The sequence below is a fragment of the Babylonia areolata genome, chromosome 27 (assembly GCF_041734735.1).
Source record: "Babylonia areolata isolate BAREFJ2019XMU chromosome 27, ASM4173473v1, whole genome shotgun sequence".
Taxonomy (NCBI): domain Eukaryota; kingdom Metazoa; phylum Mollusca; class Gastropoda; order Neogastropoda; family Buccinidae; genus Babylonia; species Babylonia areolata.
Genome location: NC_134902.1, coordinates 10,042,231 through 10,058,440, shown reverse-complemented (window position 1 = coordinate 10,058,440; position 16,210 = coordinate 10,042,231). Strand labels below are relative to the sequence as shown.

At 43.0% G+C, this 16,210-nt stretch overlaps 1 protein-coding gene across 4 annotated transcripts in view; it reads right to left on the bottom strand.

Annotated features, from left to right (window-relative positions):
• LOC143301280 (TNF receptor-associated factor 6-like) overlaps positions 1–16,210 on the bottom strand; it is a 142,539-nt gene that overhangs the window by 29,412 nt on the left and 96,917 nt on the right. For 3 of the 4 annotated variants that reach the window (XM_076615459.1, XM_076615462.1, XM_076615460.1), the window contains one exon: positions 13,776–13,847. The exons of the other annotated variant lie outside the window; for it this stretch is intronic. In XM_076615459.1, coding sequence (XP_076471574.1) covers positions 13,776–13,847 — 72 coding nt within the window. The remainder of the gene's footprint in view (positions 1–13,775; positions 13,848–16,210) is intronic. 4 annotated transcript variants of the gene reach the window in all.

Genomic DNA, 16,210 nt, shown 5'->3' with positions numbered 1-16,210 from the left:
TTTCCAATTAATGTTCAGTTGCAACAAATCGTTCCATTTCTTACAGCATTTAGGAGTCGTATTGTTTTTAACTAGAGTATCGTAATAAACTTTTGTTCCTTTTTTCACTGAATATATCATTTGTAATGATTTTCTCATCTGCAAAGCAGTATTATTATCAATTTTAATGTTTAGGTTTTTTATATAATTTTTAACTGACCTTATGCAACCATTTAAAGTAAGGAAATTTGTTATATTTCCATGCTTTTGACTAAAATCTTCATAGGAAAGGAAACTACTGTCCCCGTGCACTAGATGAGAAATATTCCAGACCCCCTTTTCCATCTAATTTCTGTATGATAAAATCTTACTTCCAATTTTAATATTTTGGTTCAGAAAGATTGGTTCTGCTAAAACTTCTTTGCTACTTAACCCCTAGGCTGCCTGCATGACGAGATAACTCGTCATGGCAAGCATGTATGCTTCGCTGCCACAATGACGAGATAACTCGTCATCAAAATATTCTGACTTTTCCCTGGTTTGCATTCACTTCATTGACAAAAATAGTGGTACCTTTAGCCTGGGGAATCTCTCTAGATTCTATTCATAGCTAGAAACCCCATCTACGTCATGAAGCAGTCCTTTATTTGAACGTTTTGGTTGGGTCACTGTCCAAGTGTTTGCCTGACTTCTCTCCTCGCTCGCTCAACAAAATGTCGGACTGACGCTGTGCTCAAGACATGCGATCGTGACGAACTAAATCAACCAAGATTTCTTTCTTTAGCTGATGCTCAGAAAGAATTGAAGCGTAAATTCGAAGGAGAAGATAGTGATGAACATTTATAGGACGATCTGATAGAAAATAAAGGGAGCAATCAAGAGAGTGGCCAAGATGCGACTGTCAGTGAGTGATGCCGGCTGTACAGATGTTAGCAGTCGACAGAAGATGACTGAATTAGCAGAAGAGCGATATTCTTGGCACGCAGCCAATGCGGTCTGATGAGAACTGAATCAAGTGACCGTGTGAGAGGGGTGAGGAGGGGGGGGGGGGGGGGGGGGGGGGGGTGGAGACTGAGGGGGCGTGGCCTCACATCCATCTTATCACTTGGAGAAGTCACAATGTATTGTGTATCTATCTCTTAAAAATATATATATATATTGTGGTTGTTCTAGTATGATTTTGTGTTTGCAGATATCCATTTGTCCAGAAAATATGATGTTTTTGTGCAAATTACCTGACTAATGTTTGTAATGAACAAGTTGAAAATGTGACAAAAAACAAAACACTGATTTCAAAACAACAGCATGTCACTAAAATATATATAATGGGGAAAACAGCATTTGTTTTGTATTCTTTATTCATTTACCTTTCAGAAAATATATACTTTTATGGGTCTTTCTCCAATAACAAAGAGCACAGAATTTTTGGAAAATTTATACCCGTTTTTTGTGAAAAACCCTGGCAAATAGATTTCAATTAAATTTTATTTTCCTGGCAGCGAAAGGGTTAATAGTGGGACCTTCTGACAAAATTCTTTGTAGGCTTGGAAAACATGAATCCAGAACTTATTCTTATCATTAGGTGTTGGTAGACAGGGTCCATATCTATCAATATCTTCGATAACTGGATTGCTTTCTTTTATTATTATTGTCCATTTATGGTTTGAAAACTTTAATTTACGTATCCAGCTCAGTTTAAGACCTTTAATAAATTGTTTGATGTCAAACATTCCTAATCCTCCTAATATTGTACTATTAATTACTGTTTTTCTACTTATTCGATCCTGTTTTTTGTTCCAAATAAACTTGAAACGTGCCTTCTGCAGCTCATCAATATATTCATCAGGTGGATTTGGTAGAAACATCCATAACTGGGTTATTTTTGATAAAATCAATGACTTGAGAACAGCTATCCTTCCTAAAGGGGTAATCGGTCTTTTTATCCATATTCTAAATAACATTCTAATTTCAGACATTTTGTCTTTATAGTTTGATTCCTCACATTCTTCTAAATTAAGAGTAAACCACACTCCTAAGATTTTAAATTTTGGTGGGTTCCACACCATTTTTAAATGAGGTAGATATCTAATTTGACATTGTTTTCTGCTACCCAACCATATTGCTTGAGTTTTACCTGTATTCATAAATAATCCTGAAAAACTACTAAACAAGTCGGTTGTCCTTATGATCTCCTCAAATGATATTCTATCCCCTTTGGTCATCAGTTGGGTGTCATCTGCAAACTGTGCAATTTTATGATCTGTATTGTTAATATTAATACCTTTAGTCAGTTTATTTTCTCTTATCATTATGCCAAGGATTTCAACACATAAAAGAAATAAGTAGGGTGAAATAGGATCACCTTGACGACATCCTCTCTCTACTGGAAACCAAGAAGAAGCTGTTCCGTTTACTACTACTGCTGATTTAATATTTTGATAAAAAGTACTTATCCATCTACAAAAGACTGGACCAAATCCAAATGCTTTTAACACTTTCATCATGAAAGTGAAGTCAACAGTATCAAACGCTTTTTCAAAATCTATACAAATCAATAAACCAGGCAACTGCTTTGAATTTAAATAATGAATCATATCATATATTAATCTAACATTGTCACCAATAAATCTGTTAGACATAAATCCTGTTTGGTCATCACTAATTAAAGAGGACAGCACAGACTTAACTCTATTTGCTAAGCAAGAAGATCCAATTTTATAAACAACATTTAATAAAGATATCGGTCTCCAGTTCTTAATAAATTCCCGTGGTTTGTCACCCTTTGGTATACAAATTATTATGCCTTCTTTCTGTGTTTGTGACAGTTCACCTTTCTTCAAACCTTCATTTAGTGACCTGACAATTAAGTATCCAAGATCCTTCCAAAAGAATTTTAAAAATTCAGCAGAAAAGCCGTCAGTACCTGGACTCTTATTGTTCTGCATGCGTTTAAGTGCCTGGGTAGCTTCTTCGTAAGTAATTTCACCCTCAAGGTTTTCTATTTCTATATTACTAAGTTTAGGCATTTCCTTAACAATATCTGCTATTTCACATGTTTGAATAAGTCTCTTTTTATATAAATGTTTATCGAAATCATGAACCTCCTTTAATATTACATTATGTTCATGGAGTTCTTCTCCTTTGTCTGTAACTAACTTCTTCATACTCTTATTTACAAAGTGCCTTTTTTCAAGATTACAAAAGTATTTTGATACTTTTTCTCCTTCTGCTATCCATCTGGCCCTTGAACGCTTGAGTACTCCTTCCATCTTCTTTTTTCTAATATCTACAAGCTTTAACTTATTCTCTTCTATTCTATTATTTTCTTGACATGTTCTGACATTCCTGCTTTCTAAGTTCTGTATTTCTATTTCTAACTGTTGTTCTTCCTCATCTGTTTTACGTTTTTTCATTGTGGCATATGAGATTGTTTTTGATCTAATCTTCATTAATAGAACATCTAACAATAATTGGTCTGATATTACAAACTGTATTTCGGACATTGGAATGTTTCTAAATTCTTTATAATTGTATACTGGAAACTGCATATTCTCTAATAACTTGTTTGATTTCTTCTTTGATTTCATTTACATAATCTGTCTTCAGTAAAGAATTGTTGAATTTCCAAAAAGACTTTCGTTTAATTTTTTCACCAAATGAAAGTTTAAGAACTATCACTGAATGGTCTGTCCTACAGCCATATTGGATGTCTGCTTCATGTACATACTGTATCAAACATTCAGATATAAGGAAGAAGTCCAAACAGCTCTGTTGTAAAGGGGATGGTCTACGCCATGTAAAACGTTGTACTATCAGGGTTTAAGTCTCGCCAAACATCATACATATCTAAGTTTGGGTCGATTTAGAATATTCTTCTTTCTTTGTTCATAGCCCTTCACTAGCGGAGTGATTAGTGGACGCGCGCGTATTAATTAAAATGATCTGCGTTTTTGTGGGTCACAGGAAGCTAGATTCAGTCGCTGCCTCCAATAATCAGTTTGTGCGTTTTGATCGAAACTAGCTGTAGATATTGTGTGATCATTCCGATCAGTGTGTCTAATAAAGTTGGGGATCTTCTCGTTTGGGCCAAAAATGTTTACGAAGATGATTATAGCTAAGCTACCTGTCATAGCGATATACTGTTGTGAAGGAAAGTAAGTGTCATACAGTTGCATTATGTGATCCTTGTTACACCTTTTTAATTTTTTAAATTAAACAGTTGATATTGAACCATGTACAGCCAACACCTCTGGTAGTTGCAGCGGTTAATACTTACAACAAGGGCTACGTTAACAAGAAAAACAATAAAAGAGATCTGTGCAACATTGTACGCTTGTCCGATCCGCCAACAGTCATGACTAGTTTAAAAAAAACCAAAAAAAACCTTCGCATTAGTAAAATATAAAGACCTTCGGTTAATCTGGCAGTCGCGTAAAATGCGTGTCGACGTCCTTCTAAGTAGTCCATCTAGTTCAGCGCCTCAGGCAGAACAGCGTGACTATGCACTCGTGATTAATACCAAGTATGTCTTCAGAAAGGACCGCCGATGTAGATGTCTGTGTCTAACGTTCATGCAGATCCAAGACTGTCAAGGTAGCATCGTGTTTCACGGTGAGGGCTCAAACAGGGATACATTGAGGGGCCCTCTTGTCCCCCGTTCGATGCTAAGTACCGAGATGTGGGTTTAAAAAAAATAACGTGCATGCCTCGCATGCGTCTGCCAGCATAGAACTCTTTTTCTGTTTCTCTGCACGCCCCCGAGTGGAGGTGTATCTGTCTTTCTAGGTCTCAACGAGTGCTAGGAACAGTTTGTTGTCTCGGGTTGTTCCCACTCCTTCTAGCCAAAGATCCTTAAAGTAGGTGGTTCACCTTATGCTTCATGTCTGTGTATGGTACGAGGATCGCTCGATGTAATTCTGTCACTTGTACAGCGGTTCTGTGATGCTCCAGGCTGCGTCTGCACCTCGTGTTGTTACCGTACGATGCTGCCAACATGCTCGAGACCCAGGCCAGACACGACCTCAAATCCTGTTCTTCGTTAGCAAGAGTAAAAGCTTCGTTTAGAATCCTGCAGTTTGGGATGAGTCAGATTTCTGCAGTGCTCGATCGTCCTCATGGTGCGAATATCTATTTTTGTTGACGCTGTATGGAGTCTGAAAAGTGTGACGATCATGATTGTCTGTCTTGTTGTGTTCGTAGTGAGGTGAACCATTTTTCCCACCCGAACCATTGCGTCGTTCCCAGTGTGTACACAGAGCTGTCAGATAGGATGTTGTCGCTGAGGGCACTGGTCAGGAAAGGCGGGGACAAAATGCGTAGATTTGTGCGTCCAGTGTGCATCGTTGCTGAATTGTAGTCAGTCAAGTGTAAAACGTCTGTTGGTAGAGTGGGTATTGAGAGTTTGTGGCCGTAGATGCTGAAAGCAGTAGTGTTGCTGAGGCAGTGAACTGGGTGGAGTCTGTGTTTGACTGTATGAGGCCTGGGTACGAATGTGTGTTTGCTCAGGCTGTTTGTATCTCAAGGGGTCACTCTCACTGTTGACCTGCGCAAGAACCTGCTGGGGAACTTGCAACGGCGAAGTCTGAATGTCACCAGACAGACCGCTCTCATTAGCAACTCTCTTTGTCTACTAGGTGCGGTTTCAAAATCGCCCACGCACTCAGTCGAGGACGCCCAGTCTGTAAGGTGCAGCGCAGCGTCGATGTCTAGTAGGGGCGATAGTCTTCTAAAAAGGTATGCTTGATGTTAACCTGCGCGTAAGCTTAAATGACAGTGGTAGAGTATTGAGTGGGCATTAGAGCCAGCCGACTCCACTACTCCAGTGTTCAGAGAGGCTAGTCGCGCGCCGACGTTCAATAAGTACTGACGAGCGCTAGGATTGATGCTTGTATCGTGAAAACGTAGACGACTATACAAGTGTGAGTAAACGAGCACACTCAGAGAAAGATGTTTCCTGCTCAAGATTAAAAAAAACAAACATCAATAGTTAAAACCTTCAAAATGGGTTAAAATGTTATTCTTTTAGCAAGATCATCAGCGCCAGGCGGGACCTCACGTAGTAACAAGTGATGTCATGTTCGAAGTGAAGATGCTGTCGACAGTGTTAGTGTCTGTTGTGTTCAAAGTCATGCGATCCAACAGTCAGGACGCACGTTGTTCACGGTGTGAGAGGCTGTGTGTCTCACAACGTCGTACTCCCCTCAATGTCATCCAAGCGCGCTATCTATCTCCTCCAGCACAAATGCGTGCCTCTGTCCCGCAGTATCTATACTATGAGGTGATATAGAAGTGAGTAAAACGAACAGAACATCAATGTAATAAGATCCCAAGCTGTGATGCCCTCGAGAGCCGCACGCGATCACACAAGACTCGTGCACGCAGACACGAGCGCTTTACTGATTTGAGCATCACCCTGAACTCGGACGCGAGGATGAAGCTAATGACTCCGGTCATGTTCGAGTCATGAAGGACCGGTGTAGCAATCCAGGCCATAAGCGCTGATACTAGTAGTAGAGATACAGTCTCGTCGCTGAGGGTGTGAGTCGAAGATCGACCCATAACCGCGTCTATGCACGATCCAGGTGCCATAGTATTTGCTAGAATTATTTGATACGTACTTCAGTCGTTCACTCTCCCGCCTCTTCCCCATCGCGCATCGCTTGTCTCAGTGCACAAACACACACCCTGTGAATGTATAAGTGAAGACAAAGAGATGCTAGGAACGATCTATCTCATGTACAGGAGATGTGTGGAAGCTAGGTAGCGTCTCATTCTCACTGCTATCTGCATGAAGTCCCAAGTGCAATGTGCGGAGCGGAACGACGAGGACGAGACTGTGAACGCTCGTGATCCTACTGATCGATATGCCGAGAGAAAGAGAATCTGTCATGAACAGATTACCGCGACTAGTAAAATCGTAGAGACAAGAGTGGTTATTCCTGCTTGTGGGCGAGACGCCGTCAAGATGTGCTTGACAAGGAAGTCGGAAACACAGACTCATATAGTTGCGCTAGAGAGTTTCCACCACTCCGCCTACCTGTTAGAACGTCACATACTAGTAGAGATATATGTGTAGTAACAAGAAAGCGATCACGAAGCAGACAAACGCTGATAGATACGAATCAAAGTAATAAAATGGAATCGAATGCGACTTACGACATCGATTTACAATAAGCAATGAACTGCAAAGTAAATACTTTATATTCTGTTTACAGTGAGCAATACCACCTCTTCGTAAAACAATTTACTCACTCCCCTCTGTCAACCTGCGGTATGAGGTGAATGTGGGTATATTCATGCCCGGAAGCCGTCAAGAATACGCCGCAGGATCTGAGGTGCAGTTACACCGTAGACGTCGGTCATAGAGCAGTGATAGGAGGCTGATTCATCTGGTCGAGTGCGAACGAAGCTGTACATGTCGCTTGCGGTCCAGAAAAAGTCTGTCGGACTAGACCGCTGTGAATTGGTCTCATGTCAGAACTATCGATACCTCCGTAGTCTACTTCGGAGAGCAGTGTCCTAGCAGATGATACAGTAGAATGAGGTGGTCACCTGCAAATGTAGAAAAAAAGAAAAAAAGGAATATATATGGGCAGACGTTACAAAAAAAGTATGTTCTGTAGGCCAGAGAACTGGTGGAGTCTTTACGGTATGAGGCTAGATCGAATCGGACCTCAGGTGTTTCTAAAGGTCCACGGAGGGCTGTCAGGGAACTTAGAGAAATCTGATGATGCCACCGACATCCAGAGCGGCATTTTCTAAGTGCGGCTGAATGCGGAGTCCGAGAGGAGGGATGCAGTTTGGGTTGTCTTTAAATTTCGTATCAAAAGGAGTTGTTGAATACAGCGTCGTAAGCAGGGTTTGTAGGATTCAGAAAAACAATTTCAAATAATAGTTTTAGGGTCAGCTTCAGTCTGCGGGTTGGAGAGAGGCGGTTCCCCCCGCCTCTGCGTACAGGCTGTGCACAGGGTGGTGCAGAACGCACCTAAGCTGAGACGGAGCCCTCTTGGTGGTGTATAGGGTTCCAACAGTTTCAGGTAAGACGGTCTGGCGAGCCGTAATAACTACACTTCCGTAATCCAGTTTGGACTGGACCAGGGCCTCTGTAGAGGTGCAAGAGAGTTCTCTTATCAGCACCCAGTCGTGTGTGCCACAACTCGAATGATGTTCAGGGCTTTTTGGCAAGATATTTTCAGCTGTTTAATATGGCTGAGGAAGTTCAGCTTCTGATCAAAGACGACCCTAAAAATTTGGCTTCCTTGACCGCCCGGGATGGTGGATTTTCCCAGACGGATATAGAGTGGAAATAGAAATGGCGAAAATTAGAGAAAATGAATACATCAGTTTGTGGACGAAAATGTGAGAGGCCCATGAGCTCCTCTGCGCCCAACACTGGATGTGTCTTGTCGACGGCAGAGCTCAAACGCCTGTTTCGCTGGAGCTGGCATAGTGGCTGCCAGTTGCATACAAGGCGAAATCGTCCAACGAACAGCGAGCATGTCCGTTCCTTGCTGAACGGATTGACAATGTCGTTAATTTTGATAGCTGAAGAGAGCCGGTTGACGGAATGCTCTTGACGGAAACACCCAGCCTTGATTGAACTCGTGAATGTCGCCGACAGGGTGGTGCGACCATCACTGGAATAGCTCTGTCGTGCCAAAAAATTGTGAGAATGCAGGCAGTGTCTCGGAAGCCGGCAGCTTTTGGTGTGAGTTGTCCGAGAGGATCCGAAATTTACAGGTGTATTGTTAACCTTTTCTCCAAGTCAAAAAATATGGCCACACAGGCGAGTCTGTTGTACAAGGCATTTCTTACGTGGCTCAGAGAACCCAGAAGGTCAACAGCTAGAGCGATGCTGTGCGGACTAACGCCCTGTGCTTTTCACCAGCAGGACGTCAGTCTAGTTTCCAATCAGTTACAATGAGCATCTTCTTCAACAGTTTGCGAGGCAGCTGGAGTCAGTGTATTGGGGGGAAGTTGGAAGGGAGTTCGTGGCCGTCTTTTCCGGTTTCCGAGCAGCGGGTTTTGAGGGCTTTCCGCCAGGGAGGAGTGGAAAAAAGCTGTGATGTTTTTGATCCAGATGTGGTTGTAAACTTTAGCAGGGTCGTCCCAGACAGTGGTATCGGGAAGATGTTTTTAAGAAGTTTATAATGGACCTCGTCCATTCCTGGACAGGAATTGTGAAGGAAGGTTGAATTCTCTGTGTTGTCGGAAGAGAAGTTACAGGGTGTTTTTTCTGTCAGGTTTTTGGTCTTTGAGAAACCGAGCAGATTTGTTAGCAGATCTCGAGTTCTGTTCGAGTGTGGAGGCAAGCAAAATTGGCAACTGCTTTCTTCTCCTGTGACCAGAGGCATCTGAAAGTTTAAGATGATGATAGATTGGGCATACGTTTTTTGCCCTTAATTCTTTTTAAAACCCGTCCACACTTTCTTCTTGGGCTGTGTTGGAGGTTAAGGAAGAGCAAATATCTCTCCATGATTTATCTGGCTCTTTTTTAAAAACATACCTGGCTTTCGCCTCAGCTGTGATGGTTGTTTTATGAACACCTTTCGAGTCTCCGGTCTCGAAAGACGCGCGTCTGCCGCTCTCTTCGAGACTTACGACGCGTACGACTTCGTACCGACATTCCGCCAGTCCTCCCTCGATCCAGGCTGGTTCTTGGCATCTAGGGCTTGGGAGGCAGAAGATGGGGAGTTGCTGCTTGGCTGCAGAGCTACAACGATTGCAAGTCAGAGAGTAGCAGGGTACCTAGTAGTTTCTTTAATGACTGTTTACTTCCTGAAGTGGGCCGCTTAAGCTTCGTGGTAATAATTCCCCAGTCAGCTTTGTCATAGTTCAGGCGGGTCAGGCAGTAGAGTCATACTTCTCCATATGTGGGCAGAGGACGAGACAGGAAAGTGGTCACTCCCGTGCGGATTGTCGTCGCACTTTAACTCGTAGTCCGGACCAACGATGAGATCACGAGACCGACAGTCTAAAACCACAAGAGCTTTCCAGAGGACAGATGAAGGTAAAGTGGTAACTGTCCATTAAGACAGCACAAGTCCATATCGAGAAAGAAGGTTTTCCAAGAGAAGACCTCAGGTGATGTCATCTCACTTCCCCAGCGCGGGGAGGTGTCCATTGAATCGTCCCAACAGTAGGAACGGTGTGCGTGGAGCTGCGTCGACCAGGTTCACGAGGTCCTGCCTAGAACACGGATGGAAGGAGGAAAGGTACAGAGAGCAGACAGTGATGGTTTTCTCAAGTGTGACTCTGACTGCCACCGCCTGTAAAGGGGTGCTTAAGGAACTGTACTGTATAAAGGGGACTTGCATATAAAAAGAGCGACACCCTCCCGTCAATTCCCTCTTTGCTTCGGTTAGCCGGGTTTAAAAAACGGAGTTTAAAACCAGGAGAGAGATAAAAACCTTGCCATTTCCTTTGCAGAGTCTCCTGCAGCGCCAGGCACTGAAGGTTTCAAAGCATGACCAAAGACAGCTGAGTTTGGAAATTGGCGTAGAAACCCCCGGTGTTCCAGTGGATCATGCATTAAAAAGGTTTTAATAAAAAACAAAGAAGAAAAAAGCAGCAGCCTATTCCATCGCTACGATCTCTGTCCTCATGTTGCGGTTTGGTCCAGGTCGGCCAAGATGCAGAAGTACCTATATTTCTTTTAATCTGAATTTCTGTGGGCGATTCCAACCAGAGCCGGAATATCACCATCGGCGTTCCGATCCTGCCGGCGGGGAGGCCTGCATACCTCTCCTCCCTCCTGGTCGAGTTTTGGGTAGGTGTCGTGCAAGTACCGAGAGGCGGACCCCGGGCGAGGGGCTGGTGGGGTGTGATGGGTGGCGGGAGGGGATGGGAGGAGCAGACAACGTGCCTCACCGAGCGCAACGCGTTCTGAATTTAAGCGTAGTGACGTTCGCGTTCCCAGTTGCCGTTCCCTTGGATGCTTCTAGTCTGTGCAGCCGCGACGTCCACAATCCTATGGGTCTCGCACGGTCAGAGCGCGTTTTTGTTTATGTCTCCTTAGCTACGACACGTCACTCGGCACTCCGTCCAATGCTTTCTTGCCTCAAAGCATGATACTTTCCTTTTTCACCAATCTTCACCTTGTCGCGGATTTCAGTTTCTGTTTCTCAGGTGGGGCAGTCTTTCTGATGAGGACGGCGTCGGCGCTACGCAGTTCGCACAACGGGCTGGACTGACGCCATGCGCCCTGGAGTAGTCGCGCTTTGAACAGTGCACAACGCCTCTTCATCATGCCATCGGTCCCACACGGTGTCCCGGGCATTCTTGCATTGAAACATTCTTCTGATTGTAGAGGGTTAGACATTTCATCGAGAGCAGACCCGGTTACTCGCCCGACTCGAATCGTCCTTGGGGACATTCGCGGCAGCAGAAAGGTGGAGCGAATAGATGTGTTCGGTTGGGGGCTTTGTCGACCCCTTCTTTACTGTACCCTAATACGACGCGGTCACTCCCTGCGATGGGATCGCGATACTGGCTCGCTCTTGATCTCTGCTTTCAGATGACTCCTCGCAACTCGGGCGCAGCCTGCTAAGCCCCTTTGAAGTTCAGTCTTTGGTGGGGAAACCCTCACCGCCCTATCACAAAATTGTGGGTCGCCTTGAGCAGGAAAGCTAGTCTGCCTTTCTCGGAAGGTATGTGTCTCACCAGAAAACGTTCCGTTCCTCACCACCTCTTCTTGATAGACTTCTCAGTGCGCTCTGCTAAACTTTGGAAGCCCTTCTGGTTGGCTGAAGGTGTTCGAGATCCCCGACAAGGGCTCTCGTCTCTTCAGTGCCCTTCCACACAAGCCACACTCGGTCAGATATCCAGCAGGATCTCTTCAGTACCTGAATCGGAGTAGTGACGATCCGTTCCTTGATCTCTCTTTTAGTGCAAGATTAAGGGATGTGGCGGGTGGGGGGGTGTTTGGATATAGGAGCCATGGTTTTTTGGATCGTTGAATTCATCCTCCCTTACCACCACCCATGGGGTCCAACTTCAGGGGCCAGGGGTCAGGGAAAACAACAGCTTGGGACCCTTCCAGGTTTCGGGAGGGACATACGACCAACAGTCTAGCTCCAACACGTTCCACGTTCATGCCCAGCTACGGGGACAGTGAACTGAGCACTACGGGGGATAGTCATCTCTAGCGCTCTAAACTGCCAGTCTGACCAATCACATGTAGGGGTAGACGATTGACACACACGGGCCTATGTGGCCGCTGTTCTTAGGAGAGGTCCGAGCCAAAGGGACGTGTTTGAGAGGCTGCTGCTCTCTCATTCCCGGATCTCCTTCACCTCCTTCACAGGTGCGCCACACTGCAGCAAACACGGCGGGCCTGCAGAAAGCCGCAGAAGAAAAAGAATGTGGAAAGAGACTTGATGGGAGATGAGAACAGAAAAAAGAGGTGGTAAAAAGAAGAGAGAACAGCGAAAGGGACAGTGGGGTCACTTTTAGTTTGGGCCCTTACTCACATCCTGTTCGGCATGGGAAGCCCTATCAGAGGCATCAGTACAAAAAAACAAAAAAAACCCACCACTTATTCAGCTGAACAGCCAGCATGGCTATGTAGGCTGTCAATTAGACTGGAACTAGAGCAGTAAACCCTCAGAAGCACTGATGCCCCCGCCAACATAGCTCGCTCGATCACTGGCCACTAAGCCTCCCGACCACGACTAAAGTAGTGACCCCCCGGAGGCACCTTCAATATAAAAGACCTCAAAGGCAGAGAACCCAACTCTCCTTGTCAGACTACTCTGATGATGCAGCCCTGGCTGACCTTTCAAAACTAACATCCATCCTAACTTTCAAGAGGTTGAGAGGTTCACAGCTTAGCTGATGTTCAGAAACCCTTTTAAACAAAATGTCTCAAAAACAAAAGACAATGATCACTGCTTTAAGAAAATCTCCTGGAGTATCCAACAATTTTTCACCGATGGTAAGAAAGTAGTAAGTGAATGAATACAAACAATTTGGAACTGTCTCCAATTAATAAACCAAAATTTTTATTCACACAGATTTTATCCACAAAACAATACTGCCTAAGAAAACGCATATCTTCTAATGTACGGTAACACCGCCCTTCTTCAAAGTTTTCACACAGTTATAAACTTGTTCAGACATGTTCATTTATTTGTCGGTATGGTTGGCTGAGTGAGAAATGAAAAGTGATAGAAGTCATGTCCTTGTATGTTATTGTAAGAGTCTCCCATCTGGCAGGCAATACCAAAAATGTCTGGTGCAGAAAAGTACTGAGATCCAGTTTTCTTCCAAAACCAGCAGAGCTGAACAAGCCTGTATCCCATGGGTCATGACTGTGTTGTACAAAGTGTGCTTGCCACTTCAAGTATAAACTGATAGGCTGAAAAGAAAGCTGTGCTTGTGTGCATGTGTGCATGTGTGTATATGTGTATGTGTGTATGCATGGGGGCTGTATGTGCGTTATATGTGGGTGGGTAATTTTTTTAATTAGATGCTTTTACAGTTTCAGAAATAAAATTATAAAATATCTGTAAATGTAGACTTTATTATCTGTGATCTATACTTTTTGTAGACTTTTGACGATAATAATAATACTTCTTTATTACACTGTGATATATTTGTACATTTTTAAAGAGGCCACAATGTAATTGTCTCATAAGATAATGAAGTACTCTACACTTGACATGACCCTATCTTGCAGTATAATGTCCTGACCATCATACACAACAGAAATTATCAGGTGAGGAGACAGAAATACAGACAGAGAAATGAGAAAAAAAACAACAACAAAAAAACACCAAAGACAGAAATATGGTCACCTCCTGTCTGACGATGTTTTCACCACACAGCTGACAGAGAACTTTACCCTGAGGACAGGACTGGACATGGCCCTGCAATACACCACCACCCAGTCATCACCATTACCTTCATCACTTTTTCTCCACATCATCATCACGATCGAATCTCATATTTTGCCCTCTGCTTAGTATTATCCAAAAAAGTTTCCAAATGGAGCAAGGAAGAAACAAGCTCTATCTTGCTTTCACAGATTATCTAGACCGGCCTTTCGACTCAGTTGATCAAAATAGGTTCCCCCTTTGGGCAGTGCTTAACAAGATAAGAACATCAACCAAAATGATCCGCATTTTAAAAGGCAATTGTACAGTTACAGTTCAGTCCTGTTCCCGAATGGGGGCCTATAGTTTTCAGGAATTTTTTGATTGCCCTGACAGGAGTTAACGCTAAGAGTGTTGTTGTCCTCCCTAGCTTTTCTTGCTTTCTGATTTTCAGGAAGTTGCTGACAAGGTGACCAAGAATGGAAAACACGGTTTTCATAGTTTTTGCCAGGCTATACAAGAAATATTTCCTGTTATTGTTTGGCAGATGATATTGTCCCTTGCTGTCATCGTTCACCAGCAGATTACAAAATCAATTAGATAATCTCAACAAGCATCTTAAATCTCTTGGACTGACAGTAAAATTTGAATAACACAAAAATAATGGTTGCAGAAAGGGTGGACATCTGTCTAAAGCAGAAAAATGGTATTTCGATGGAGACGAAACTGAAGTTGTAAACAATTATAGATATCTGGGTTTTATGCTGTCTACCAAGTTATCTTTCATTTCTGCACTTGAAGAGTTCGCTGGCAGGGCAAAAGGGGGGTGGTTGAAATTATGAGAACAATGTGGAGTCTTGGCAATATGGACAGAACCGTGTTTTTTAAAGTCTTGATGCGCAGATAAAACCTATGCTATTATACGCATCTGAAATGTGGGGAACAATGCGCTTCAAAGCAGTTGAGTCTGTCCACTTGTTGCTTGTAAAAGATTTTTGAGTGTTAGTCCCAAAACCCCAAATGTAATGATTTATGGTGATCTTGGTCGATATCCATTATACTTGATAGTTGCATTCAGTACTTTGCGATACTGGTTTAAGCTAAATCAGATGTCTCTATCGAGAATCTTGAAACAGGCGTACCTAATGAGCGTAAATAAGATGACATACAAGCTGATATGTCTTCGAGAAATTGGGCAGATAGACTGAAACATTGCTTAGACATTTATGGGTTTTCAGAAGTTTGGATAAATGGCGGGGTTGGGGATGTAAATGTTTTTCTTAAAATATTCAAACAACGCATGATAGATGGCTTTAAACGGGATTGGGCAAGAAAACTCAACGGAAGTAATCGTTTTGAAACATATAGGTCTTCAAATCCTTATTACAACCTGAAAAATATTATCTCTCTTACCATCAGTAAATTTAGATCGGCTTTCATTAAGTTCCGTTTTGGTATAAATGAACTAAAAATAAATCAGCGTTATCGTGATGTTTGAAAAACTGCCCATGTGGTGGTAGAATAGAGAACGAACTACATGTACTAACAGCCTGTCCATTATATGATGATATTAGAAGGAAATATTTGCTTAAGCATATGCAAAATATTAAAATCTGTCATTATCTTTTCTGCTGAAAACGAAAGTTGTAATGTGACCAGAGATGTTGCAATGTTTGTTTTTATGCATTAAGACTGAGAGAAGAGCACTCTCATCCCTAAACAGACATATCAGCCCTGTGCTTTTCATTTAGTTTACTTGTTCTCAGTGAGCTAACTGTGTATTAAGTGGATTGTTTTCGTTCTTCCTATTTTATTTTAGTTAAGATGTGTGTGCAACACGTGCACCCAAAATGTATACAGGTCGGTGACCTTACATTAAAATTCTTGCGTTCTTGCGTTGCGTTCCACATCATCATCAACATTCAGATACTTATGCTTCAACAACAAACAAGTAGGTGGCAGAAGATGAAGGCAGAATTCTGTCAGTGCCAACAGTTACCAGTCTGAAACGGACCACACACGTACAACATTCCTCAGAACATCGGTCCACTGCGACGTGCCTGAACTTTGGCTGAATCTTATCTGACATTACCTTGAAGGAAGTTCGCAATAAAGAGGGGGAGAGAGAGAGACTGGGTGTATATGAGTGATTATTAATGCAGGCGTGCAGGTATGCTTGGTGAGGGCAAGAATAGAGGAAGTTCTTTTTTTGTTATAAATCCAGGAAGTCAAAGATAATGGATGGCCTGACATCTTTTCCTGGATGATATGGTCTACACACACATACACACGCACACAGTGCATGACTTCAATATGGAATACATCTTGGATGACAACAGTCAGGTAGGACAACACTGACACAGTTTCATGCTATGAACATTCAGTAACCATTGTGACTACTTCAACAGATGTTAAAA